General features: G+C 52.2%; 1 protein-coding gene across 1 annotated transcript in view; it reads left to right on the top strand.

The window, feature by feature from the left end:
• The window catches only part of CLPB (ClpB family mitochondrial disaggregase), a 143,761-nt gene that overhangs the window by 9,099 nt on the left and 107,333 nt on the right, over positions 1–27,329 (top strand). Inside the window, exon 3 of the mRNA XM_056116115.1 lies at positions 24,916–25,002. Coding sequence (XP_055972090.1) covers positions 24,916–25,002 — 87 coding nt within the window. The remainder of the gene's footprint in view (positions 1–24,915; positions 25,003–27,329) is intronic.

Below are 27,329 nucleotides of genomic sequence, written 5' to 3'. Positions count from 1 at the left end.
AACAGTTGACAGTTCCTCAAAATATTAAACACAGAGTTCCTCAAATCTGCTCCTGGGTCTGTCCCCAGAGAAGGGAAAGTATGTGTAGTAGTGGACTTTGTGTGTGTGTGTGTGTGTGTGTGTGTTTGTGCGCGTGTGCATGTGCGTGTGCATGTGCGTGTGTGTGTGTGTGTGTGTGAAAAGTAGCAAGTGTGACAACTGGAAGCATGTTCCTTATTTAGCTTTTGATCTGAGGAGCAGTGGGAAGAATTTTAAGGCTCTGTGTGTATGCCACAGCAGCCGAAGAGGAAGCAGCCTCTGTGAACCCATTAACTGAAGCAGAGGTGGCTTAAAATACGTTCTTGTCATCCAGGGGATATTATTCACTAATAGCAGTATTGATAAATACACTATAACACAAGTGAACCTCGACAGATCTATACCCAGAGAGAGAAGTCACAGACGAAAGACTCCGTTATTGGCTTTAGTTTATCTAGAATGTCCGGGATGGCTGGGTAATCCTTAGGGATGGAATGTAGAGGAGTGATTTCCAGGGAGGTGGGGGGTGGGGGGAGTGAAGTGACTGCTAATAGTTTCTTTGGGGGATGGTGAGAATCTTGTGTTTGGAGTTCATGTAGCCCAGCTCCGAATAGACTAAAGACAATTGAATTGTAACACATTCAGTGAGTGGGTTTGTGAATTCTGGCTCATGAAGCTTTTTCTGCAGTGACATGCAAGGTACTTGGGATGCCTTGCTTTTGAGTAGGGGGGAGAGGGGAAGTCAGACTGTCTCGGCAAAGAATCACCCCCTATGGGGATGGGTGAGAATGAAGGGAATCAGAAAGCTGGAGAGAAAGGAAGGAGAATGTTCAGGTCTGAGGAAGCCAGGAAGGAGGCCCTGAGTGTAGATAGGGCGGCGTGAGGAATGAGAGTGGGTAATGCTCAGAGAGAGAGAGAGAGAGAGAGAGAGAGAGAGAGAGAGAGAGAGAGAGAATGTGTGTGTGTGTGTGTGTGTGTGTGTGTGTGTGTGTATGAAAAGTAGCAAGTGTGACAACTCAGCCAGGTCTGGAAGCATGTTCCTTATTTAGGTTTTGATCTGAAGAGCAGTGGGAAGGATTTTAAGGCTCTGTGTGTATGAGACAGTTGGTGGAGGGGGGATGTATGTCTGGGCAGCCGGGATGCTACAATAATAGACATGGTGACATGACTCAGGTTCATCGTTTTTATTATTATTGTTAATGTGTTTGTAATGGTGTTGATATTTATGGTCTTGGTTGTAGATAGTCACCTCATCCCCAGCAAGTGTGCCTGTCTCCCTTTCCTCATGCCCCTGTGTGTGTTTGTTTATTTATTTGGGGGCCACACCTAACGGTGCTCAAGGCTTACTCCTAGCTCTGCACTCAGGGATCACTCCTTACAGGCTTGGGAGATCGTGTGGGATGCCGGGGATCGAACCCAGGTCACCCGCGTGCAAGGCGAGCGCCCTCCCGACTGTGTTATTGCTTTGGCCCTGAGTTCAGTTTTGAGCAGGCTGAGTTGAACACGCAGGTGAGCGGCGCACAGGGCGATGTCACCAAGGCAGCCAAATGAACATGTTGTTGTCTCTTTTCCTCATCTTGCTGCCTCTCAAAAAAAAAAAAAAGATCTCAGTGATCAATTCAGAAATTGTGTAGCTGTCTCTCTTTGATTTCTGGCTTGTTTGATCTTTTTTTTTTTTTTTAAAAGACTTCTTCCCAGTGCAGATTTGCTCCTATTGCCTTTTTTTTCCTCACTGCCTTTGGAAACAGCATGATTTGGTTTTCAATTCAGGAAAGATGGAAGAGTTGGGTTTTGTGGCGGGCTAAGCATGTTTAATCTAACTTTGCATCGACATTTGGTTGGGTTCTTGTCCCTGGGTGCCCGAGCTTGGGCTCGAGGCGTTTGCTGTCCGGGTGCCAGGATGAAGGTGTCCAGAATGTGCTTAGCTGCAGCATAGGTAAATGTCCTGCACATCGATCCGGGCTGATCTGATTAGCAGAAACCCTGGCTGGTAAATACATTTGGCTGTCTCAGCGCCTCAGAGAGGCTGTCTGTTTATCGATTGTTGTATCATTTTGGCAGGTGGGGAAGATAATAATGATGGCATCAGAGCAACCAAAACATCCAGCTCTCCTAACCAGGAAATACGGAAATATCCCTCTGGTTTGCAGTAGAGAAAGATAAAGCTTTACCCTGGACCAAAGGTCAAGACCTAACTGTACCGTGATTATCCCGGTTGTGGTTGGCTACTTGGAAGAATTCCATCCATTCTCAACTGGAGTGTGAAAGCTAGACCATAACCCGGCCAGTCTTTGAATACTAGAATGTTGGAAGGCAGCCTAATACGATAGAAAGAAGATTTCTAGAAGGACAGAGACCTACTTTCTGTTTATTAGACACTTGCTGGCTCTCTGACCTCGAATGACCCTTTTTCAGTCTTAAGTTTTTTGGTTTTTGTTTTTGGCGGACCCACACCTGGCAGTGCTCAGAGCTTAGTCCTGGTTCTATGCTTAGGGATCCCTCCTGGTAGTGCTCGGGGGACCGTGTGTGGTGCTGGGAATCGACGAGGGGTCACCATGTGCAAGGCAGGAGCTTTTACCCTGTACTCTCTTTGACCCCGTTTCCAAATCTTGTTCTAGTTGTGGTGGAGTGGGGAAGGGTGGGAGAGGGTTCAGGTGGCGAGGCTTCATGCTGGTGAGGCACACGCTTTGCAAACCTTCACCGAGAACTTTTGTTGTTTGTTTGGGGCCCGCCCTCAGCGGCTTTCAGGGCTTACTCCTGGCTCTGTGCTCAGGGTTCATTCCTGGTGGTGAGGCCCCCAGGGAACTCTATGGGGTGCCAGAGATTGAACCCAGGTTGGCCACATGCAAGGCAGGACCCCTACCTGCTGCACTCTCTCTGGCCTCCTGAGAACTTTTATTTATTTTTTTTTTATTGGGCCTCACCCAGCAGGGCTCAGGGCTTACTCCTGGCTCTGTACTCAGGGATCACTCTTGGTGGACTTGGAGGACCATATGGAATGCCAGGGATCGAACCCAGGTCAGCCACGTGCAAGGCAAGCACCCTCCCCACTGTGCGATCACTGTGCGTCCACCTCCCTATCCCTGCCAAACTTTTAAATACGGTTGAGTCTTGTTGCCGCTGAGGGCCTGACAGTACAGTTCCTTGTGTCAGTGAAGCTGGGCAGAGAAAGCTGTGTCCCCTTTGCAGGGTTGGTCACACCCTGATGCACGGGGAGTTGCGCAGACCTGAGCAGCAGGACCATCCGGGCCCTGGTGGAGGTTTCCAAGAGCTGAATCTCTGCTCCCTCTCTGCCTGGTAAAGGGAAGCAGTGGGGAAGACGGACCTGGTGTTTCATGAACAGTGTGCGCCAGTAAGTTGTGAGGTGAACAGCTGTCCAGAGCCCCCGCAGACCCAGCAGGGTGGCCACGGCCACAAGCAGAGGACTGTTGGTGCCCCCTCCTGGTGGCAAGGGGAGCACCCTGGGAGGAACACTGTCCTCCCTCAGTCCACTAGGGAATGAGCCTCGACTGTCATCACCTTGCTGGTGACTGGGAAGTGCCCCCGAGGATCCCAAGTGTCCTTCTAGGGTCTCAGGGACATGCAGGCAGGCAAACTCCTGTGTTCTGGGAAATTCCTCATCCTTTGGGTCAGCTGGGTCACATCTTCCAGGAAGCCTCCCCCACCCCCAGGACTTCTGTTTCTCTCTGCCAGCCTGGAACATCCCGTGAGCCAGGCTGTCCCCTCAGCGCCCCCCCCCCCCCCCCAACACACACACACTGTCTCTCTCAGGGCACTGAGAATCTGGGAGGTGGCAGCCGTTTGCTTATTGTCCTCTCTGCAAGCAGTTGCCAAGTATTGAGTAGTGCATAAATGTGTCGTGAATGGCAAGGAGTTAGGCAGCCGTTAGTCATTTTCTTTGTTGTCTTGCTTTTGGAGCCAGACACAAGGGCAGTGCCTGGGGGCTGCTCCCGGCTGTCTTTGGTGGAACCTGGTGGTGCCAGGCATCAAACCCAGGGCTCTCGCGTGCCAAGCAAGCACCCCCGCCCTGAGAGCCCCTTCTCCTGCCCTTGAAGGCTGGTTAGCAGAGGGCTGAGAGCTGGAGGGCGTGAACTTTGTCTGCAATGTGCGGCCGGACAGACAGACAGACAGACAGGGCTCACCTGGGCTCACCGCGGGGCACTTGAAGCCTGGACAGATGTTAAGCGAGCAGATGGGCGTGGACACCTGTGACAGACGCTGTGGAGAGCCACGTTTCTCAGCCTGGGCCATCTGCCCCTCTCCCCCGTGGGCCCCCAGCATATTCCAAAGGGGTTACAGGTGAAAGTTTGTGTAAACGGAGGGACCACAGCACAAGTCTAGGAGACCAACCTGTGGCATGGGGCTGAGGAGGGGGGAAGTGGGAGGGCCAACAAGGAAAGGAGGCTGGGAGGGGGAGGGGTGAGAAAGGCTGGTCAAGAGATGCTCCAGGGTGTCTGGTAGTCCTGGGCAGGAAGGGAGGAAGGGCCCGGATGGCCTGGATGGAGTAGGCCGAGAGGCCGAGGGGGCGGGGCTTCCTGAGGCAGCAGCGTATTTGCCCCGTGGGGGCGCCCGTGGCAAATGTGAGGCCCAGACAGACTCCAGACCGAGGCCTGTGTTTCCGGCCTGTTTTGCTTTAGCTGGTGCCTCCCAGGCCCTGTCGTATAGGGGTCCTGTCTGAGGTCTTGGAAAGTCTCCCTTACGCTTTCCAAGGCTGTTCTTCCCCTATCCTGGCCCCCAGGCTCCAGGCCTCTCTAGTGATGCTGTGATGAGACGATGTTTCCCTCCTGGGAGGCCCTCTCAACCCCCTACCCCAGCCCCGAGCGCATCTGACCACAAGGCCTGGGTCTCCACTGTGCCATTTGTCATCTCCTTGTCCTCGGGAACGGTTCCCAGCATCTCTAAGCTTGAGAGTCTCCATCTGCAAAGGGGATGGTGATGGCCCTGTTACCTCGGAGGAAGCTGGCTACTGTGTTGCCCGAGCTGGCCCTTAGCAGTGTTCTTAAGGATTGTCTTAAAGACGGGAGGACTTTTGCCCCTGTAGAAATAAGTTCAGGAAACAAACAGAATTTTTGAGGTTTGGGGGTCCACACGCAGTGCTGCTGAGTGGTCACTCCTGGCTCTGTGCTCTGGGGTCGCTCGTTGCAGTGCTCAGGGACCATCTCTAATGCCAGGGAGCAAGCTGCGTCAGCCGCATGGCAGGCAAGTGCCTCCCGACGATATCTCCCAGCCCCTGGATGTGTTTTGTCCTCTACATCTCCCTCCCCGCCCCCCTTTATTTCCTTTTCTGATTTGGTTTTGGGGCCACACCAAGCAAGGTGCTGGGGGTTCCTTCTAGTGGCGCATGAGGGACCAGAGCCCTCACTCTGCCTCTCAGTATGGCTGTCAGGTACCGAGCACCCACTCTTACTGATGCAGGGTATGGGACATCATGTGCGTGTTATCTTCATCTCTCCTCCACTTTTGCCAAACAGGTGTGTTGTGTCCATCCTTCAGATGAGAAAGCTTGAGGCTCTGTCAGATTTCATCCCGTTTTCACCTCACAGCTAGTAAGTCAGAGCTCTGAGTCAGGGCCTATGAGAATCCAAAGTGTGCACTTGCCTTGATCATTGCTTGTTAGTTATTAACATGTTTGCTTTCTCCCTCCCGCCCTCCCTCTCTCTCCTTCCTTCCTCCTTCCCTCCCTCCCTTCTCCCTCCTTCCCTTCTTGCTTCTCTTCCTTCCTCCCTTCCTCCTTCATCCCCTTTCCTTCCCCTCAGCTGACCTGGAGATCTCTCCAGGAGACACACAGTAGACCAGGTCATGTACTTTAGAGCTGGGGCCCTGTGGTAGGTATCAGGGGACCACCTGGGTCATCCCGGAAGTGGTTGGCGGGGGCGGGGGTGGGGGGGAGCCTTGGGGTCTCCAGGGCCTCACCTGGCAGTGTTGTGGGGGAGGGCCTTCAGGGCTTGACCCCGCTGTGTTGGGGTGTGGACGGGGACACTCGGGGAGCCGTCTTCCCAGCCCCCCACCCCCACCCCGTGTTCAGCTTTCTGGTCAGGATCCCTGGAGACAGGCTGCTAGCTTTCCCTCCTTCCCATCTCCCTGCCCTCCCCCGCCCCCCATATCATGACACAGGAGACTCGGTGGGCACTGAGCGGCACAGCACAAACAGAGTTTGGCTACTTGATTGATTAGTTGAAGGGGCCCTGTTTGCTCCCCGAGGCTGCCCAGCAGGGGCTCCTCACCCTGGACAGCAGCTGTCCCGGCTGACCAGCCTCCCAGAGCCTCCGTTTCTGTGCCTGCTGCATAAGAATCCTCTCCGGGTGGGTGGAGCCGGGCCCTGCATCTCAATGCCCCTTTGTTCTCCTGGGGCAGCACCCAGGACCCCCGGGGAGGCTTTGCAAAGGAACCTGAGCCGGGACAGGATGTGGAGTGCAAACAATCCAGGAACAATCCAGGAACCTCTGGAATTCCCAGGGGTTCAAAGTCCATCTGACTGGCAGGGCAGGATGGTTTGGGATTCTCGCTGGTCAGAGGACCCAGGTTTTTGTCTCCGACTCACTTCCTGCTGGCCTTCCTGGCTCATCTCTGCCTTCCTGATGGTGACATTCAGCTCTCCGTTGAATATCGCCGGGAATAGGAGGTCTCTGCCTCCTGAAGGTCAAGACAACTGGAACTGAACAAGCTTTGATTGATTGATTCATTTATTCATTCATTCTTTCCTTTTCCCATTGAGATACCTTAAGATTCAAGTCTTCGAGTGTTTCAATGTTTTCAGAATATTTGTAGGATTAGGTAATCATCACCACGGTCTAATTTCATAGCATTTTCATCCAGTGCCCCAGAACAGAGGCGAATGTTGTGCTCCCTTCTCTGCCAGACTGGCTTCTTCCACTCATATCCTCGGGGTTCGCCCCATCGTCGTGTGTATCGGTGCTTCATTCCCGTTTATATCCCAGAGACAATTGGTGTGTAGATACACTTTACTCTGATACCAGCTGATGAACATTCATGTTTTCACGTTAGACTCTGGTAAATAATGCTGTGCGAACAGTCACCTGTGGGGGTCTGGGGGAATGTATGGTAACACTGTTTAACATTTTATTTCATTTTTTTGTTTTTGGTAGCAGGCAGAGGTGCTTAGAACTTATTCTTTTTGGGCTGGAGCAATCGCACAGTGAGTAGGGTGTTTGCCTTGCATGCGGCCAATCCGGGTTTGATTCCCAGCATCCCATATGGTCCCCTGAGCACCGCTAGGGGTTATTCCTGAGTGCAGAGCCAGGAGTAACCCCTGTGCATCACCAGGTGTGACCTAAAAAAAAAAAAGAAAAGAAAATTTTTTTCCTTTTTCTCTTTCTTTTTTTTTTTTTTTTTTTTTTTGGTTCTGGGACCTATGCCTGACTCTGCATTCAGGAATCACTCCTGGCAGTACTTGGGGAATGGGTGGGATGCTGGGGATCGAACCCTGGTCAGCTGCATGCAAGGCAAGTGCCTTCCCTGCCGTACTATCTCTCCAGCCCCTCAGAGCATCCTCCTGTGGAGTTCTGGAGGTGCAGGTTGGCAATGCCCTGAACTCATAGTGGACTGTCCCTTCATGCTCCACAACTTTCCTTCTTTGTTGTAGTCTGTCCTTAGGGACTACACAGCTTTCTTTTTCTTATTAGACCCTTAAGTTTTAGGACACAGTTGTAAACCAGATAAGCCTTGGTTTCTTAAACTGATCAGGGGAGGGGGACGGTTTGTTTTGGGGTCACACTGAAGTGCTCAGTGGTTACTCTTGGCTCTACACCAGGAATTACTCCTGGTGGGGTTCAGAGAATCACATGGGGTGCCAGGGATAGAACCTGGGTCGGCCACATGCAAGGCAAGCGCCCTACCTGTTGTACTATTGCTCCCTCCCCTAAACTAAATTTTTGGGGGGAGGGACAGTGGGGTTGGGCCACACGGTGGTGTTTGGGTGACAACATGCAGCATTGGAGATTTGGTTCAGGGGTTCACTGCGTGCAAGGCAAGCACCTGTTTTTCTGCCCTTAAATTGATTTTTTGGCGGTGTGTTATATGTGTCTCTTGGGGGAGGCATACCTGGTGTTTGTCAGGGCTTACTTCTGGCTCTGCCGAGGCACTGCTCCTGGTGGGACTCAGGGATCACAGATGGTGCCAGGGATCAAACCCAGTTTGCTGACTCTTAAGTCCCCTCTCCTCGTCCTCATCTAATGAAGTGGCCACCAATTGTGGCACCTATCTGGCTCTCTGCATGTGCATGGTGTGACGGTTGCTGCGAGGAGCTGGGCATCCTCCCTTGGTTAGACTTTAGGCTTCTGTTAATACCCCTAAATTTGCTTTCCCTATCTTGGCTGCTGCATTGTACGCCAAGGTTTGCTAAGTTTGCAGTGCGCTTATTTCTGTAGCCTTTCGGTGGGATTTGCCGCCCTTGAGGCCTTAACTCGAGGCAAGACCTCTTTTAAAGCATTGTGTTCGCATGATGAAAAGTGGTGGTAAAATGGAGACTGCCACGAGGAAGGGATTGATGCGGCCTTTCTCACCTGAGCTGGAAGAGGTTCTCTCCCAGGAGGACAGCTGTAGAGAGCAGAACTAATCAAAGAGTATTTCTGTGTCTTAAATAATTTCCTTTCCACTTCCGGTTTTTCCTTTATCGTCAGAAAAAGGGTGGGGGGCTCTGGATTGGGGCGGATGATGCTGGTCAGTCTCCTCTATCTGATGGTCTCTGTCAGGTCAGCTCCAGGGTCCCGCAGGGAGGAAGATGTGCTGTGTGCTGGAAAAGCAGTGTGGTGCAGTGGAGAGTCAGTTACTTATGCCCTGTGAGACTCAGTTCCTTTTTTCATCACAGGTCAGCTGGAACTATAAATGTCAAAAGTTTATATACCTGGTGCATAGTAGGCTGCCCACAGGTGTCAGCTTCCTGAGTAGCATCAGGAGCTGTGCAAGACAGGAAGAGCCAGTGTGCACACACACACGCACGTGAGCACACAGCTCCCCGAATCCCCAGGGCTGAAAACACTCACTACTCCTTCTGATGGGTTTAAACTCTGAGTCTGTTTCAGGCCCCAGGTTCATACTTCTCCTGATGTGTGTTACTACATCACATTCCCGTTGGGAGCCTCAGTTCTGCAACCCAGGGGCTGATACGGGTTTGGTTTTGTCTGCGGCTTTGCCGGCTTGCTTTATCTTCCAGCTGTGGGTGAAATCATCTTTGTTTCGCGTTTCTTCTTCTGACAGGCTCCTGGTAGCATAATCTCTCAAGTCCTTCCATGTTCTCGTAAGCAGCTCCTATGAGCGGGCCATCTAGGATTCATCTCTGTGCCTTGCAGCCCAGTTTGGGGACGCTCTAGCTTGCGTTTCAGTGCAAGAATGAACCTGAATGAATGAGGGTCACGTCTTTGCCCCCCACTGGTCTGGCCGGCAGGTGTGAGGATCGGCTTTGCACAGTCTGTTCTTTACTGAAAATCTAAGGGGGGTTCTGGAGCTTGGAAGTGGTGTCTTGAGTGCCAGCCCTGTTTGAGAAGTTTGAGTCACTTTTGTCTCCCTGCCACAGTGTGACTAACTCTCAGGCAAGGTGCCAGCTCCCTCGCTGACCCGCGAGGCAGCCGGGAGTCCTGTGGTGCCAGTAGGTGGCGCCCATGGCCCTTTCCCACGCTCGTCTCCCCGCTAGGCCTTTCCTGACACCAAGGCAGCCGCTGACCGCCTCCCCTGGACCAAGCTCAGAGCCTGGCAGAAGTGCCCACATGAGGGAGCCCTGTGCCTTGCCCTCCCCTTGCTCGTCTTCTGTGTTGTAAGTGCAGGCAGGGCACACATGGCCTGGGGAGACATGTTCCCTGGGAGGATCCCCACGTTTCAGCATGCAGCTTGTTCTCCTGCTCAGGCCTGTGCCCGCTGGAAGGTGCCATGTGTTTCCGCGGCTCTGACCTGGGCCCCAGGGCCTTTGCTTGCAGTCTCTGCTCCAGGAGGGCCTTGGAGACAAGGACCCTGCAGAGTTGTCGAGAGCCTTAGCCCTCAGGTACTGCAATAACCAATTCTAGTAAGAGTTTGTGGAATGAAGGAATAAATAAGACACAGTTCCTCCAAAAAGTTATAGCCTGTGACGAATGAGTGTTGCTCTGCCAAAGTATCAGGATATAAGAGACTGAGAAGCTTCCCAGGGGAAGCCAAAGACTGCAGCGCCCGGTCTGGACCTTGATCCTGACAGGGATATCACTGGAGAAACTGCTCCAGAGCATTTATTGGGATCATTAAAGAAGCTAGAATATAGGCTAAGTGTTGGGGAGAAAATATTTGTCAGTGTTCAGTGTTCTGACTTTTTCGTTGGTTGTATTGATGTGAAGAGACAGTTCTTGTAGTAGGTCATGTGTGCTGAAGTTTTGGGAACTGAAACTGTCACACGATCGAGGAAAAAAAAGAGAGAGAAAAGGAAATAGGAAATACGGTGAAATGTCACTGTCACTGTCCTCCCATTGTTCATCGATTTGCTCGAGCAGGCCCAGTAACGTCTCCATTGTGAGACTTGTTGTTACTGTTTTTGGCATATCGAATACATCACGGGTAGCTTGCCAGGCTTTGCCGTGCGGGCGCGATACTCTCGGTAGCTTGGCGGGCTCTCTGAGAGGGGTAGAGGAATCACCCAGGTCGGCCGGGTTGGTTGCATGCAAGGCAAACGCCCTACCCGCCGTGCTATTGCAAGGTGAAATGTAATGGGAATAAAGGTTATATGAAGGTTGTGCAATTTTTGTTTCTGGGTTGGGTTTTTATTTTTTATTTTTTGACTCTGGGTCATACCCAGTGATGCTCAGGGGTTACTCCTGACTCTGCACTTGGGAATTACTCTTGGCAGTGCTCAGGGGACCATCTGGGATGCCAGGGATCAAACCTGGGTCAGCTGCATGCAAGACAAACTGCTGTAATATTGCTTTGGCCTCAGTTTTTTTTGTTTGTTCGTTTGCTTCTTGGGTTACACTGGGTGATGCACAGGGATTACTCCTGGCTCTGCACTCAGAAATTACTCCTGGCGGTGCTCAGAGGACCATATGGGATGCTGGGAATCGAACCTGGGTTGGCCGCGTGCAAGGCAAACGCTCTACCTGCTGTGCTATTGCTCCAGCCCCTGGCCCCAGTTTTTGTACAGCTTTTGTAATTGCTCTGTAAGGGTTTTTGTTTTGTTTTGTTTTGGTTTTGTGGGGGGTGGGGCTCACACTCAGTGACGTTCCATTACTACTCCTGACTCTGCACTCACTATTTACTCCTGGTGTGCTTGGGGGGACCATATGGCATACCGGGGACCAAACCCAGATCCCCATGTGCAAGACAAATACTGTACCCGCTGTACTATCTCTCCAGCTCCTTGCTCTGTAAGTTTGAAAGTATTTTTTTAATTTTTTTTTTTTTTTTTTTTTTTTTTTTGCTTTTTGGGTCACACCTGGCGATGCACAGGGGTTACTCCTGGCTCTGCACTCAGGAGTTACTCCTGGCGGTGTTCAGGGGACCATATGGGATGCTGGGAATCGAACCCGGGTCGGCCGCGTGCAAGGCAAACGCCCTACCCGCTGTGCTATCTCTCCAGCCCAAGTTTGAAAGTATTTTGAAAGAAATCATTTTTTGAAAAATAATGTATGCAGTATATAATGTGTGCCACGTTCCTGGTGGAAAGGTACTCAAATGTGACATGGGATGTTCTCGCCGCAGCCTTGGATTTGGTTCTCTTAAATACAGCAGAACTCGCTGACCTGATCCGTCCCTTTACTGTGGTCCTGGAACAAAGCGAACATTAGTAATAATGGTGCCTAACACTTGTTAAGTGTGTCCGCTCTGCCCTGTGGTCATGCCCATTCCCCTCTTAGACAGGCCTGGCACACTGGCAAGCGCCTGGGACTGAGGCCCATGCCCGGGACCCTGGGATCAAATACTTCACGTTGTTTTAACACCACCACACCTGTGTGTATGAAAGAGTGGGGCACGTTGGCCTCTGCAGACTGTGCTTCAATGCAGAAACTTAAAAAAGATGTGCCTTAGAGGGTGGGAGCAATTGCACAGCGGGGAGGGCGCTTGCCTTGCATGCAGCAGACCCAGGGTTAGTCTCCCGAGCATCGCCAGGGGTGATCCCTGAGCACAGAGCCAGGAGTAAGTCCTGAGCACCCGCTGGATGTGGCCACCCACCCCGCCTACCCCACCCCGAAAGAACTGCTTGGTCACAAGGCACACACTCACCTGTGTTCATAGAGACGCCAGCCTGGGCGTGGCCATGGGGGTGGGCTGGGTGCCTGGAGTGTGAGTGCCTGGACTGCTCCCTGGAGGAAGGGTCCTAAACCAGGCTGGGAAAGAGAACTTAGTGGCGGGGTGGGGGAGGGGAAACGTTGGCGCTGCCAGAGAGGGTCTGCCTGCGCAGAGTTCGCAGAGTGCTGTCCTGGGCTTGGAGCAGCCTTCCTCTGCCACCGCCCCTCCCAGCTGGGCAGATAAGGCCCAGATGGAGGCTTGTGTGCGCGCTGTAGCCCCGGGCGGCTTGCCTCTGCCCCAGAGCTGGCCTGGCGCTGTTATTACTGTAAACAGGGCCTTCTGTGAGGCTCCAGCCAGGACCCTGTGGCCCAGATAGCAATCATGATTGAGTCTGCATGGCTCACTGCTCCCAGGCCTCTGGTGCAGGTGGGCCAAGGGCTCCCTACCCCGCAACCCTCCCCAGCTGCAGCTGAGGGCTCCGTCCTGTGAGGATCCGGAAATCAGTCGGAACAATGCGTGATTGAAGTTCTGTGGCCGCTTTGTATTGATTAGGACTTAAAGGAGGAGGAAGGAGAAGCAAGTGGCACCTCCCTCCCCAGAGTGGTGGAGCTGATGAGGCAGAATCACCCGGAACCAGCTTGGAACCGGCTTGCGTTCCTGCCCTTCTCACAGACAGTTCGACCTGGCCTGAGGGATTGTCTTAGCTGGGGAGCTCTTGCCCTGAGCCTGGCTTCTTGGGATCTCCTTCTCGGCCTTGATGGTGCCAGCTTACAACCAAAGACTTACAAGTGCTCCGGACTAAAGAAGTCATTTCCTTCAGTTCCCAGCCTTCCTGCAGAGGAAAGTGAGGCCCCGATTCTGCATGGTTGCTCATAACTTGGAGCTGTGGCTGGAGGCCGTGCCCCTGTCCCTCCTGTGTCTAAGTGTCCTGATCCCCGAGAGGAAAAGCTGTACCCCAACACACACACACACACACACACACACACACGCACGCACGCACGCACCCCAACGCAGGTAAGGAACAAGTTGCTTCCAGATGAGTGAACGGGCGAAGGGTTTATATAGACAAGTGCTACAGACACTATTGTCCCTGAGTGTGTGTGTGTGTGTGTGGGGGGGGGGGGGGAGTGGCCTCTTCCAGTGCCACCATGAAGGCAGAAGACCTCTCCTGGTTGCTCGAATGACAGCTCTGGGTGAGGCAAGGGACAGTGGGACAGCTCTTGGCACAGGCCGTTAGCCGGTTTTCAGGAAGTGTTAGGAGAACTGCATGGGTTTGTTTTCCCTAAGAAACATCTGTTTTGTTTTTTCATTTTTAACAAAAAAGAGTAGTAGAGTGTGGCCACTGTGTGTCTTTCAGAAGGGGGAGTAGGGAGAGCGCAGGAGGTCAGGGTGCATGCATGCGCGTCCCCGGCTCAGTCTCTGACCCCACATGGTCTCCCAGGGTGTAGCCCGGAGCCCCGGCACAATGCGGTGCACTGGGGACCCCCCAGCACCGTATGCTCGGCCCGCCTTGAACTGTCAGTTTGGTAGGCAGAGGATCTTTGAGAGCGGCCTCTGCGCCCTGAGCTCCTCTTGGGAGCCCCAGAAACAAGCAAACAAAACCTGTAAGATTGTGAGCAACACAGCAGCCTTCCTGGCAGAGAGTGAGAACAGGAGGGGCCAGACTTGCTCCTTCCCCTCAGGTGGTCGGTGCCCCCCCTCCCCCCCCGCGCTGTCTCCCTTCTTCTCCCCCTCCTTCTCTCTCTCCCTCTCTCCTTTATCATTCTCCTCTCACAGTCTTATTCTACCTCTCCTTTGCAGGGGCTGGAGCGATAGCCCAGCGGTAGGGCGTTTGCCTTGCACGCAGCCAACATGGCCGACCCGAGTTCGATTCCTCTGCCCCTCTCGGAGAGCCCGGCAAGCTACCGAGAGTATCTCGCCCGCACGGCAGAGCCTGGCAAGCTCCCCGTGGCGTATTCGATATGCCAGACACAGTAACAACAAAGTCTCCAATGGAGACGTTACTGGGCCCGCTCGAGCAAATCGATGAACAACGGGAGGACCGTGATACCGTGATACCTTTGCCAGGGAATTTGAATTTAGTTACCAGTCAACAGAACATTCTCGGTTCCGAGTTCTGTGTATCCCTTTCCTAGAACATTCTGGTTCACTTGTGTTGTTTGGGGGCCTCACCCAGAACCTCGGGCCTCAGTTATACTCTGGGCTCACTCTTGGCTCAGTGCTCAGGGGACTAGTGTGGTGGCTGGAGATGGACCCCGGCCTCCCGCTCACTGGGTTGGTCCCCTGGGCTCCTGAGGTGCTCTTCTGCATGTGAAGATGGTGGGGTGTGAACAGGCGTGCGCCCGTGCCCGCATTCGTTCTCATATTGGGGTTCTGTCGCCTCCTGGAGCTCTGTCTCTCCCTGCATGCATCTTTGGGTGGGTGCCAGGGTAGGGCGTCATGCAGGGCACGGATGCGGAGACCCAGTGGGCTTGGTCTCAGTAGGTAACAGCTACACAGCTGCCCTCCTTACCCACCCGGCATCATTCCACAGCACTGTGCTGCCCAGAGCTGGAATTTACTCAGGCCTGCGGGGGAGTGTGTGGGTTCCTCTCTGCCAGACCCCCCGGGTCACCCACCTCTGCCCCGCCACGCAGCAGACCTAGTTCATTAGAGCAGGGCCTTGTGCGGTCTGGAGGGAGCCGAGCAAGGCCTGCGGCGTCCCCCCACCCGGGCCCGGCCACAGGCCGCCCTGCCCGGAGTGGCAGCCTGCATTAAGCATTCCACCCATCATCTCCCGCATGATGGAATCCTAACCTTTTCCGAGACACCGTGCTCTGTCACAGGCATTGCTCTTTTTAAAGGAGATTAATTCACTTGCCTCGCTGGGTCCCTTGGTGAAGATCACAGGGGAGAGCAAGGGTGGGTCTCTCGGGCCTCAGCGGCCTTTCAGCGGGCTCACTGCAGGCCGTCACCGCCCAGCTGGCCGGAGACTTTGAAAGGACTGCCCGCTGGGCATTCACTTGCAAAGCAATGGGCTGAAATGGAGGAGACCTGGGTGGGGGAAATCCTTAACTTTGAGGGCGGCCTGGGGCTCTGGAGAGGTGTGGGGGAGGGTCGGGCCTGCTCTGAAAGGGAAGAGTGGTTTGGGGTTGGAATGAGGCAGAGGGGAAGTGTTTGCTCCCGCCCTGCTTTGATTTCGCAGGTGCCTCTTGTCCTCATTGGAGTTCTGAGGGGTCTCTTAATCCTCACTGCCACTTTGCCCAGTAGGGAGCGTCACCCCCCCATTTGGCCCTGAGTGAGTGGTAGAGCAAGAATCTGCACAGCCTTTGGGCCGTGGGTCACGGGTTTTCCCTTTACTCCTCAGCCCCATGAGGCTACGGAGGATGTGTCTGGAATGGCCTCCGGCAGCCTTTCTGCACTCGCAGCCCCCGGGGACCACCAGGACAGCCTGTCTGGGGAGAAGCCCTGCGGGGCACAGAGCTCGTGTCTCCCGTTGTCTCTGCCGGTGGGGCCGGCAGGGATCTCACCCCTGGGCAGTCGGCTCCTGACTGCCCCTTAGCTGCCCTGTGCGCCCTCCCCTGCTCTACTCCTGCCAGGGGAAGCTCCTTGGAGAGGTTTTCTCTCCCAGCAGACCCTCCTGGGACAAGAAATCCTTAGAAGGTTCGGGAAGAGACGGCCCCACATGCTGATAGTATTAAGTAGCTCACAACTGCTGGGCCCAGACATGGTGAGTAAAGCACTTGCCTTGCCACAGATCCACCAGGGTTCAATCCACAGCACTGCATATGGTCTCCCAAGCAGCGACAGGAGGGATCCCTTGTGTAGAGTAGCAGGACGGTGCAGGGTCCCTCTGCACTCTCTTGATAGACTGTACTTAAAAAGCTGACTGCTGCCCCAGAGGGAGAGGGCTGCCCGGGAACAGGAACTCTGCTGTCCCGCTGGGAATGCCAGGAGTTGGAGCAGGACCTTGGAGAGAACCCTGCCTCTGCTTAGTCTAATCAGACGTGCACAAGCCTTAGGTTCTGGGAACCCACTCCGAGGGTATGGCATGCCCAGAAAATGCCGACACAGTTCCCCAAAGGAACCCTTAAGAGGATATTCTTGAGGTGTCATTTTTGGTAGCTGGGAGGGAGAAGTCATAGGCAGATATTCGTGGGGAATTAGGTGGAGATTTAAGTGGTCGGAGAGGTAGTGCAGTGGATAAGGATAAGGTAACAGCCTTGCATGTGGCTGACCTGGGTTTGATTCCCCAATATTCCATATGGTCCCTCAAGCCTCACCATGAGGGCTACCTGAGCACAGAACCAGGAGTAATCCCTGAGCTCCACTGGGTGTGGCTCACAAAACAACAAGAAAGAAAGAAAAAGAGGGAGGGAAAGGAGGGAGGGAGGGAGGGTGGAAGGAAGGAAGGGAGGGAGGGAGGGAGGGAGGGAGGGAGGGAGGGAGGGAGGGAAAGAAAAGACTAGTACATTTCATCTGGAATCTCCTATATCCTAACTTGAAATTTCTTTTCTTTTTTAAACTCTATGGGATTCCCTGTTCCCCTTTTCCTGTCTTCTCTTTCATATTTCCTCTATACAACAATTTCACTTAAAAAAACAAAACAGTCTGAAAGCAGTGGCATTACTGTCCACTTAGCAGTCTGAGCATAACTTTTTCATTTTGTTGCCAGGCCCTCAAGGCTCTGCTCTCCCTTTGTGCTCCTTCCTCAGGCAATGTGGGCATGTCTGAAGACACCATGTTTGAGGGGCTGGGGAGTCGGGAGGTAATAAAGACGCACCTCACAGCAGCAGCGCAGCTGTCTGGGGCCCCGGCAAGGAAGCCATCCGTCTAATGCCCCGTCTGCAGGGGCCAGCTCGGACAGGAGTGGGCAGGGGCAGGCGCAGACAAAGCAGCAAAGGGGTGCTGAGCCTGTGAGGGTCCCCCCAGACCGTGCCCCGGAGCTTGGGGTGCAGACCGGTGTGTGAGCAGGCTCTGGGGTAAGATTTCGCCATCCCTGGTGAAGGGGGAACTGGTTGGCTTGGGCCCGTCTAGCTGGGCCAGGGTTTGAGTTCAGGCCTGAGTTACTCCGAAGCCCTTCACTCGTCTTGAGTTTCCTACTGCTCAGTGCTCCAGGGACTGGAGGAGAGACTCTGGCGCCCGTGCCCCGTGACTTGCCTGCACGGGTGCTGCTTCAAGAGCCCCGGCCCGGGTGAAGAGAGGGCGGGCTTGACCAGCCCAGCACCCCAGCACTGTCCTCAGCCCTTGCTACTCTGTCCTGGCTCCACCCAGTTTGCAGTCCATTTTTCAGTTAATTTTTAGTTTATTTGTTTTTTTTTTTTTTTTGGTTTGTTTATTTTTTGCTTTTTGGGTCACACCCAGCGATGCACAGGGGTTACTCATGCACTCAGGAATTACTCCTGGTGGTGCTGGGGGGACCACCTGGGATGCTGGGAATCGAACCCAGGTTGGCCGCATGCAAGGCAAACGCCCTACCCACTGTGCTATCCCTCCAGCCCCCAGTTTGTTTATTTGGGAGCTTGGGGCCATACTTGGTGGTGCTCAGAGGCTGCTCTTGGCTCTCACTCAGGAGTGACTAGTGGTGCTCGGGAATTCGAACCAGAGTGGCAGCTGCACACGGGGCCTTCCTCCTGCTGTTGCTATGTGATGACCCTTCTGTGATGACCCCCTTGCCTGTGTGCGGCAATGTTAGGTGGGTCTATTTTTGGGTGCCAGTTTCGGTTGATTGATAGTGGCTGAGAGGAACTGCAAGAAGGAGGGATCAGAGGCCATTTCTGGGCCCCCTGGGAGGGAGCCACTGAAGCAGGGGTCTGGGGTCCTCCCCGAGCTGCAGAGTATAGGACAGAGTGGGGTGTGGGCACTGTCAGCCCTTTAGGGTTTTTTTTTTCCTCTTTCAAGATTTGTTTATGAGTCTCTGGTTGAAGGTCGGATGATGAGTTCACGTGGCAGCTGCAGGGGGGTGTGGGTGTGGCTGCCAGGTCTCTGAAGTACAGGGACTTGGAGGGAGGTCGCCCAGCCTAACTCTGAGAAGGTCCAGAGTGTTTTTATTTATTTATTTATTTTATTGAATCACCACCCCAAGAAAGTTATAAGCTTTCATGTTTGGGTTACAATCACACAATGATCAAATACCCATCCCTCCACCAATGCACATTCCCCACCACTGATGTCCCCAGTATACCCGCCTTTCCCACCCTCCCTCTGCCTCCAGGGCAAACAAGATTCCCCATTATCTCTCTCTATTTTTGGACATTATGGTTTGCAGTACAGAGTTTTTAGCCAGAAAAAATTCCATGTACCTGAAATTTTTGGCTGGTTAGGATCGCTGTGGAGTTCATTCCTGAGGTGGTGGAGTTCGGCCAGAGACATGGCGGCTGTGCGGGGGTGGGGTGGGGGAGGGCTTTGGGAGGGCAGGAGCTGACTCCCCCCACCCCCACCCCACTGCCCACTTAGGAATGGTTTTTAACTCTTGGTCCTCTTACTGATTTCATGGGACCTGCCTGTCAACCCCCAGACATTGTATGTAAACATTGTAAAACATTGTATGTAAAACTTTGTGTGTGTGTGGCTGGGCGGGCGCACTTCTTGCAGTTTTCTGGAAAAGTAATTAATTTTGATTGCTTTTGTTTGCTTGTTTGTTTTGAGGGGATGGGAGCACACCCGGCAGTGCTCAGGGCTAATTCTTTGGTTCTGTGCGTAGGGGTCACTCTCTGCTCAGGCGGGGCTTGGGGGACCATCTGCTGGGGATCAAACCCACCTTGGCTGCATGCACGGCGGGCATCTTACCTACTGCACGGCCTCTCTAGCCCCTCTTCTTTCTTAAGGGTGAGGCCAAGCATCCCAACTCTGAGAGGCTTCCTGAGATTTCCCTGCGACTAAAATTTGGGGTTAGGCTTCTCAGGAGTGTACGTACCTGTATCCTCTATCTTCTTCTCCCTGCTATCATCATTGATTGTCCCCTGTTTCTGATTGGTTTGGTTTGGACACCACACCCAGCAGTGCTCAAGAGTAACTCCTGGCTCTGCTTGAGGGACCATATAGGATGGTGACTCTCGAACCCAAGTGTGAGGCAAGTGCCCTACCCGCTGGGCCATTGCTGCAGCCTTCCTCCACATTGACAGTGCCCTTCTCTCTCTCTCTGCACCCACTTAGGCCGGCATGTACCTTCCCTTCCTCCCCTCCCTAAGCTCCTTCAGCACAGACGTGTCATTGGTAAATGCCTGGTCTAGAGACATCCGGTAGATGTGTCTCTGGCATAAACACAGTGCGTGGACTCCCTATCGGTTCCCTTTCAGGCACACCCCCCCTTAAGAGTCAACAGCTCCCAGTTTCCCCTATTTGTCACTTGCCCATTCCTCATTAGAATTTCACACTTACAGGACTGGAGCTATAGTACAACGGGTAGGGCTCTTGCCCTGCATGCGGCCGACCAGAGTTCAATTCCCAGCATCCTGTATGGTCCTCTGAGCACTTGCCAGGAGTAAACCCTGAGCATCATCAGGTGTGGCTCCAAAACAAACAAAAGAAAAAATCACGTTTGGGGCTGAGAGGTGGTGTAGATGGTATAGCTGTTAGGTTCGTGCCTGGCACACACCAGGACCAGGTCTAGATTGAATTCCCAGCACCACATGGTCCCCTGAGCATCGTCAGATACAGCCCTGAAGCCTGTAGCGCTGCCAGGTGACTCTGGTACCTCCGGCCCTTGGAGCCCAAACACCATCACGTCCTCTGGCCCTTGCATTGAACTGCCAGTCCACATGACCAAAAATCACTCATGGGGCTCCCCGACCTCCTGAGCACCACTTGGGAGTCCCCTCCCCCCAGAGAAAAGAAGATCATGCTTATTGGTGAAGTGTCTTGACTTGAAGGGTCCCCGTTTGCAGACCTGCAGCCCATACTTACAGGCTCCGGTTTCCTGCCGTCCTGAGCCCCCATCCCCCCACGACTGAACAGTCTTCTTCCCTCAGGCAGACCCGGGGCCTTCTCCTCACCCCTCTCCCATGTTCAGCACAGGACCCCGTACATTAGCCTATTCCTGGTCGAAATAGGTTTAGCTTCTTATCTTTCATGTTTGCCTGGAGCCAGTTCCGTGGCTGGGGAAGGAGGACAGAGGTGAGAAGTGTTCAGGCTGTCACTCTGGACCTTGGGTCCAGCCTCTGTCCTGGCTCTTGAGTAGTTTGTGGCCTTCAGAGCCGCATTTCACTTCACTGAGCCAGTTCCTTGTCCTTGAGGGACACGTCAGCCCCTTATGGACAAACAAAGGATAAAGGAGAAGCATGCATGGAAAGCTCTGAGGCCTGTCCCTGCGGTGGGTCCCCAGTACAGGATGGCAGTTCTCCTCACTCCCCGGGCTCCCTGTGCCTGATATCCATTATTCAGGGTTTTCAGGGTTTTTTTTTAAAGCGTATACCCCATGGAACCAGAGTATCTCTCTGTAGAATGTTTGCCTCACATATGACCAACCCAGGTTAGATCCTCAGCAACTATGGAGTGCTGAGAATAGCCACGTGTGGCCCAACCACCCCAAAATACAGACCAAAATATAGGCCAACAACTTATCCAACAATGAAATACTTTGTTTATGTTTGATTTGGGGCCATACCCAGCCGTGTGTAAGATTTACTCGTAGCTCTGCACTCAGGGATCACTCCTGATGCGCTCAGGAGACCATAGGTGCTAGGGATCAAATCCGGCTGCATGCAAGGTAGATTCCCTATCCACTGTACTCTCTTTCCAGCGCTCCAGCGACTGTATTTGATATAGTGCCTCTCTGTCATGTGCCAGATCTCAAATTTGCAGTCAGGCTCCTCTCATCCAGCTTTCCTAACATCCTTGGATTCAAGGATTCCAGATTTTTAACAGTTCCTCATAGATAAACTGGAGATGTGCGATCCTTAAGTACCCTGGGAGTGACCTAGGTAAGAAACGCTGCAGCATTCAGTGCTTAGCCCTGGGGTGGTTCAAGGGGAGATCTGGGAGCCGGTGCATCTGGGAGCCTTCTAGCGAGAGCGCGCAGCCCCAGAGAAGGTGAAAGTGGAATTAGGGGCCTGAGAGGCAGTGCAGCAGGAACAGAGCTTGCCCTGCTCGTGGCCAGCCTGCATTAGATCCCCGAGCACCGCCAGGAGTGATCCCTGAGCACTGAGCCAGGAGTGATCCCTCAACACTGACAGGTGTAGCCCAAGTACCCCTCCCTACCGCCCAGCACAAAAAGAAAAGAACAGAAAGATTGGAATGAGTAAGTCAGGAGGCGAAAGAGAGTGTTCTGGGCCTAGGCTGGACCTAGGGGACAGGGATGGGAGTGTCCGGTACTGGGGTGGGGAGGAGCTTCAGTTCCTCCTCTAGGAACAGCAGGGAGGGGGCAGGCCCACTGCAGGGATGGGAGAAGGCTGAGGTGGGGTGTTGGGGAGTGGCAGGAGGGGCCTGGAGAGAGCTTAGGCCCCCACGATCTCTATTACGCTCTTTAAGCCTCCCCTGTTGTTTTTAAGTTCTTGAAATGTTTTCACCACCTTATTTTACCACCATGGTTTACAAAGTTGTTCGTGATGATTTGTTACAGATATTCAATATTCCAACCCCAGTCCCGCCACCACTGTCACCTTCCCTCCACCGTCTCCATTTTCCCAACCACCCTTCAAGCCTGCCCCCCTAGCAGTAATTTATTTTATATTGCTCGTTACCACTAAATGACTAATGAAATGATCACAAAATGTTTCTGTTGAAAATTTGTGGAAATCGTTGTATTTCACCAAGGGGATATTAAGTCCTTGTGTGAGGGTTTACTAAGCTGTTGTTGCAAATTAGCCTTCTGTGATCGTGTTTGTTGGTCAAGATTGTTGGGTTTCTGCATTTCATCCCATCCATATAGTCTGGCATGTCGGTGTTGTAGATATTGGAGATGTTCCATGGCTGCAAATGCAGCAGTGGGCTCCAGAAAAATCCAGAATTTTTTTTTAAAATTTCATTTATTGTTTTAAATGGATCCCCGTGAGGTACAATTACAGATTTACAAACTTTTATGGTTATGTTTCCGTCATACAATGATAGAGTACCCATCCCTCCACCAGTGCCCACTCTCCACCACCAGTGATCCCAGTGTGCCTTCCCCCACCCCCACTCCAACCCCCACCTCACCCTGCTTCTGTAGCAGGTCATACCCTTTTGCTCTCTCTGTCTCTCCTTTTGGGTGTTATGGTTTGCAATAGAGGTATCAAGTGGCCATCATGTTCAGTCTATAGTCTGTTTTCAGATTGCATCTCCCATCCCGAGCAGGCCCTCCAAGCACCCTTTACTTCGTGGTCCCTTCTCTATCTTTGCTGCTTTTCTCTTCAGCATGTGAGGCTGGCTTCCAAGCCATGGAGTAATCCTCCTGGTGCATATCTCTACTATTCTTGGCTGTTAGTCTACCATTCTGTTACTTTATATTCCACAAACGAGTGCAATCTTTCTATGTCTGTCCCTCTCTTTCTGACCCATTTCACTCAACATGATACTTTTTTTTTTTTTTTTTTGCTTTTTAGGTCACACCTGGTGATGCTCAGGGGTTACTCCTGGCTCTGCACTCAGGAATCACTCCTGGCAGTGCTCGGGGGACCATATGGGATGCTGGGAATCGAACCCGGGTTGGCTGCGTGCAAGGCAAATGCTCTACCCACTGTGCTACCTTTCCAGCCCCTCAACATGATACTTTCCATATTGATCCACTTATATCCAAATTTCATGACTTCATCTTTTCTAACAGCTGCATAGTATTCCATTATGTAGATGTACCAAAGTTTTTTCAATCAGCCATCAGTACTCAGGCACTCGGGTTTTTTTCCAGATTCTGTCGATTGTAAATAGTTAACGTACAAGTGCAGTGTCATTTTGACTATACCTTTTTGCTTCTCTGGAATATATTCACAGAAGTGGTGTTGCTGGGTCAAATGGGAGCTCAATTTCTAATTTTTTTTTAATCCCACTTTCACAATCTTAATACAAAACTAAATTTTTTTTAAATGTTGGAGTATTGCTATTTTTTCATCCATTGACTAGGCTGATTGAATTGGACATGAACTCCACCTTACTTTTTTCCCCCTTTTTTTTATAATTTTATTTATTGATTTACTGTGAGAGCAGTTACAAAGCTTTCGGGTTTAAGTCTCGGTCATACAATGAAACACCTGTCCCTTAACCAGTGCCCATTTACCAAAAACCCCATTATATCCTCCATCCCACACCCTCCCCCTACCTGTGGGGCAGATGATTTCCACATTACTCTCTCTCTACTTTGATTACATTCAATATTTTGACACCAGACCCACCATTATTATTTGGAATTTTACCCCAACACTCAGATCTACCAAAAAGGCAACCATAGACAATTTGTTTACTATTGCTGGTTATGAATAACTTAAGATGTCATGCGGCTGCAGTAGTGGCCGCGCAATTTTGGTGTTCCAAAATTTTAACAATTAAATCTGGAAGGATTTCTGCCGTAACCTGCTGGGTTCCAAGATTTGTTCCTGAGTCTCTTGGATCATGTCCATTAAGCAGCTTGATCAGGAGCCGTTTGTGGATGGTGACTCGGGGTCTTGTTGGGGCATGGAGGAAAGGGCCAGCTCCATCCCCATCCTGCGAGGCCCCGTGTGTCTCGTCACTGTGGGCCCAAACCTGACTGTCCAATGGCCTCTGGAGGATGGCAGTCACCGAGACGCCAAGGGGGAGCAGGCAGAGGGACAGCACCCTTTCCCCCCTGTGGTGGTCCGGCGACAGTAACCTGCTGCGGGGTCTGGGCACATTTCTGCCAAAAGCTGCTGGGTTCTAAGATTTGCTTTTGAGTCTCTGGGATCATGGCCGTTAAGCAGCTTGATCAGGAGCCAGAGAGGCCATTCGTGGGCAGCAACTTGGGGTCTCGTTGGGGCGGGTAGGAAAGGGCTGGCTCCACCCCCATCCCATGAGGCCACATGTGTCTCATCACTGTGGGCCCAGACCTGACTGTCCAATGGCCTCTGGCGGATGGTGGCCACCGAGTCGCCAAGTGGGAGCAGGTGGAGGGACAGCACCCTTTCCCCCGTGGGGTGGTCTGGCGCCGGTAACCCATTGCAGGGACCGAATGCATCCCTGCCAAAAGCTGCTGGGTTCCGAGATTTGTCTCTGAGTCTCCGGGATCATGGCCATTAAGCAGTTCGATCAGGAACCAGAGAGGCCATGCCTCCAATTATATAGCTGAGCCTGAGGTGGTTTGTGTGAGTGTCTCCCACATACCTAACTTTTGGCCGTTTACTTTGTTGGTGAACTTTGCCCCAAGTTTTTGAGGTCTGGCCAAAGACACAGCAGCAATTTTGGGGTATCTGGAAGTCTGAAGGCGTCATCAGGCTGCTGATGCACTCGCCTCACAGGTACAGGTTGACCTGCTGGCGGCACCATACCCCCATCAATTCCTAATTTTTTGAGAAGCGTCCATACTGTTTCCAAAAGGGCTGACCCAGTCGGCATTCCCACCAGCAGTGAGGGAGAGTTTCTTTCTCCCCACATCCACGCCAGAAAATCCAGAATTCTTAACAGGGCAGTGCGGCTGGAGTTACAGTTTACACTGGGTGTGTGTGTGGACTATGGGTGTGGGAGCGGCTGCTGGGGACCTGCTTGGGCGCCTGCCTGTTATGTGACGCTCCTTTTTCTTTACTTGTACCTTCACGGAGAGCTTTCCACTGAAATTGTTCCTCTTTGTCTCTCCAGGCTGTTGTCAGAAGGCGCGAATGTCAACGCGAGGCACAAACTTGGCTGGACGGCACTCATGGTGGCAGCCATCAGCCGAAATGACAGGTGAGAGACACCCCATCCCCCCCACCCCCAACACAGGCACACACACACACACACACACACACACACACACACGGCTCTGTGCCATCCTGGCAGACCGTGCTCTGAAAACCTTGTCCTTGTCTGCTTGCCCCCCCCATGTTCCCCAGAGTCAGGGAGGGGGGCCTTGGCCTGAGGAACTGGGCTACGCCTGGTGCAGTGGACGGTACCAAAGTGCTCCAGGCTTTGGGTCCCAGCTCCGGCTGTCACAGGCTTCGTCACCTTCGTGAAGTCATTTTCATTCTTGAGGCAGCTGTTGTAAAGGGTCAAGGGAACATGTGTGAGCTGTGTTACATGAATTGACCCATCAAGGACTTCACTGGATTGTATCTTAGGTGGAAACTGAAAAAACACCGCCCAGTGAAGACCTTGGGGTGTGTGTGTGTGTGTGTGTGTGTGTGTGTGTGTGTGTGTGTGTGAGATGGAGGGTAGTTCTCTCCCTCCCTTTAAGATTTTGCTCTTTTCTGCTCTCTTGAGCATGTGCTCTGCCTGAGGGAGCCCTGGGTTCAATCACTGGCCCTGCATAATCACCACCCTCCTTCCTTCCCCCTGACCTTTGGGAGCCAGCCCCAGAGCACTGAGTTTGGAGTAGCTCCTGAGCACTACTAGTTGTGGCTTCCAAACCCAAAAAGTAACCTCAAATTTTCACAGCCACCCCCGAAAGTACACACTGTTCTCATTTACAGTTGAGGAAAGGGGGGAACCCAAACAGCTGGAGCCCCTCTGCAGGATCGGTGTGTGTTTCTGTGCCTCAGTGCAGACCCCCTTCTGCCAGACTAGAGCGCAGTCTCAATACTCTCTCATCAACTTGTTTTTACTGCACTGTTCCTTAATTACTCCTGTGACCCCCAAGCACATCATCTGGTAAAGAAAGTGCAATGAGAGCAATAACAGGGTAGAGGCTTAGGTCGTTGGTTTATTTCCAGTGTTAAGGAGACCAAAAAGGAAAGAGCCTGTACTGGCAAGTATTGTGGGCTAGGGCTGTGCTTTGGGGACGCTCCTCTCCGAGTTTAATGAGGTGTTGGTTTAACTGACTGCTCTGTCTTTATTCAGGGTCATTAGCCAATCAGTGATGTTCCTTGAGCAAAGTGAAAGTGTTGACTTGTGTGACATACTGTAGTTCCTAGATGAATGATGGGTCATTCTACGCCCTCTTCCTTTTAGTGTCCAGGGAGGACAGATTTTATTCCACGTTACATAGCACCATCTCCACTTGGACTTACTGTGTTGCATTAGCAGGGTACTTACCTGTGCCTGGCACTGTGGTGTGTAGACAGAGTTCCCCACCCTCAGGAAGCTTATACCTGTCCTGGCAGTGTTCCCTCAGAGAGAGGCAGTGACGGGCAATAAACTTAATATAGTAGAAGGTAAGAAGTGCTCTGGGCGAGAGGGAAAATGCAGCCAGGTGAAGGAATGCCAGCAGCAGCTGGTCACAGCCAAGTAGGTGAGGCACCAAGGAGGTGGTCTTGGAGGACTATCAAAGCCAAAGCAATTCCATTGAACTGCAAGTTTCTCCTCCCTGGAAGCTTGCTGGTACTCAGTATGGTATCACCACATCCCTCTGGCATCGCCCTGGCCGTACCTGAAATGTCGCTGTCTCTGAATCACATTTGGATGAAGGGAAGGTAGTGGAATAGCAGGCCTTGATTCAAGGCTGAAACCACAGACCCTCCCTCCCCCCATGTCAGTTAGCACCTTGACAGCCATTGCTCAATGGAGAGATGCTGAAACTGGCGCCATCATTTTCCCTCAATTGCCTCTGTGAGTGCCAGGTTAATGGTTCAGTCCTTAGGCGTTCAGGGAGAACACGATTCTCTCTCCCCTTAAGAGGATTAGCTTCTTGTGAATTTTCATTTATGGATATATTTATTATTTTATTTTTAATATAGTTGAAAGAATACTATTTTTCTTTTTTTTCACTAGCAACTACAGCACCGTTGAGCAGTATTCAGAATATGCATGGAAACTTAATTAATAGTTTATTCCCTCCTTTTAATTCCCCCCAAAAAGGATTTGCTATTACTTAAATTAAAACACAGATATAAAGGTACACAAGAGAATTAAAACTGGATTAAGATCAGAAATCATATCGGTAAAAGCAAGGCTAATCTTATCAGGATTGAACCAGAGATTTTCTTTTCCGAAAATAAGTTCATTGTTTTTGTTAATATAGAGAAGAAAGTAGCAGCTACTTGAATTCCCTCTACCTAGAGATAGATGTGTGTGTGTGTGTGTGTGTGTGGGTGTGTGTGTGTGCGTGTGCGTGCGCACGCAGGTATGTATAAATCATG

The sequence above is a fragment of the Sorex fumeus genome, unplaced genomic scaffold, assembly GCF_029834395.1.
Source record: "Sorex fumeus unplaced genomic scaffold, SorFum_2.1 ptg000030l, whole genome shotgun sequence".
NCBI classification, from domain to species: domain Eukaryota; kingdom Metazoa; phylum Chordata; class Mammalia; order Eulipotyphla; family Soricidae; genus Sorex; species Sorex fumeus.
This window is presented reverse-complemented; position numbering and strand designations above follow the sequence as displayed.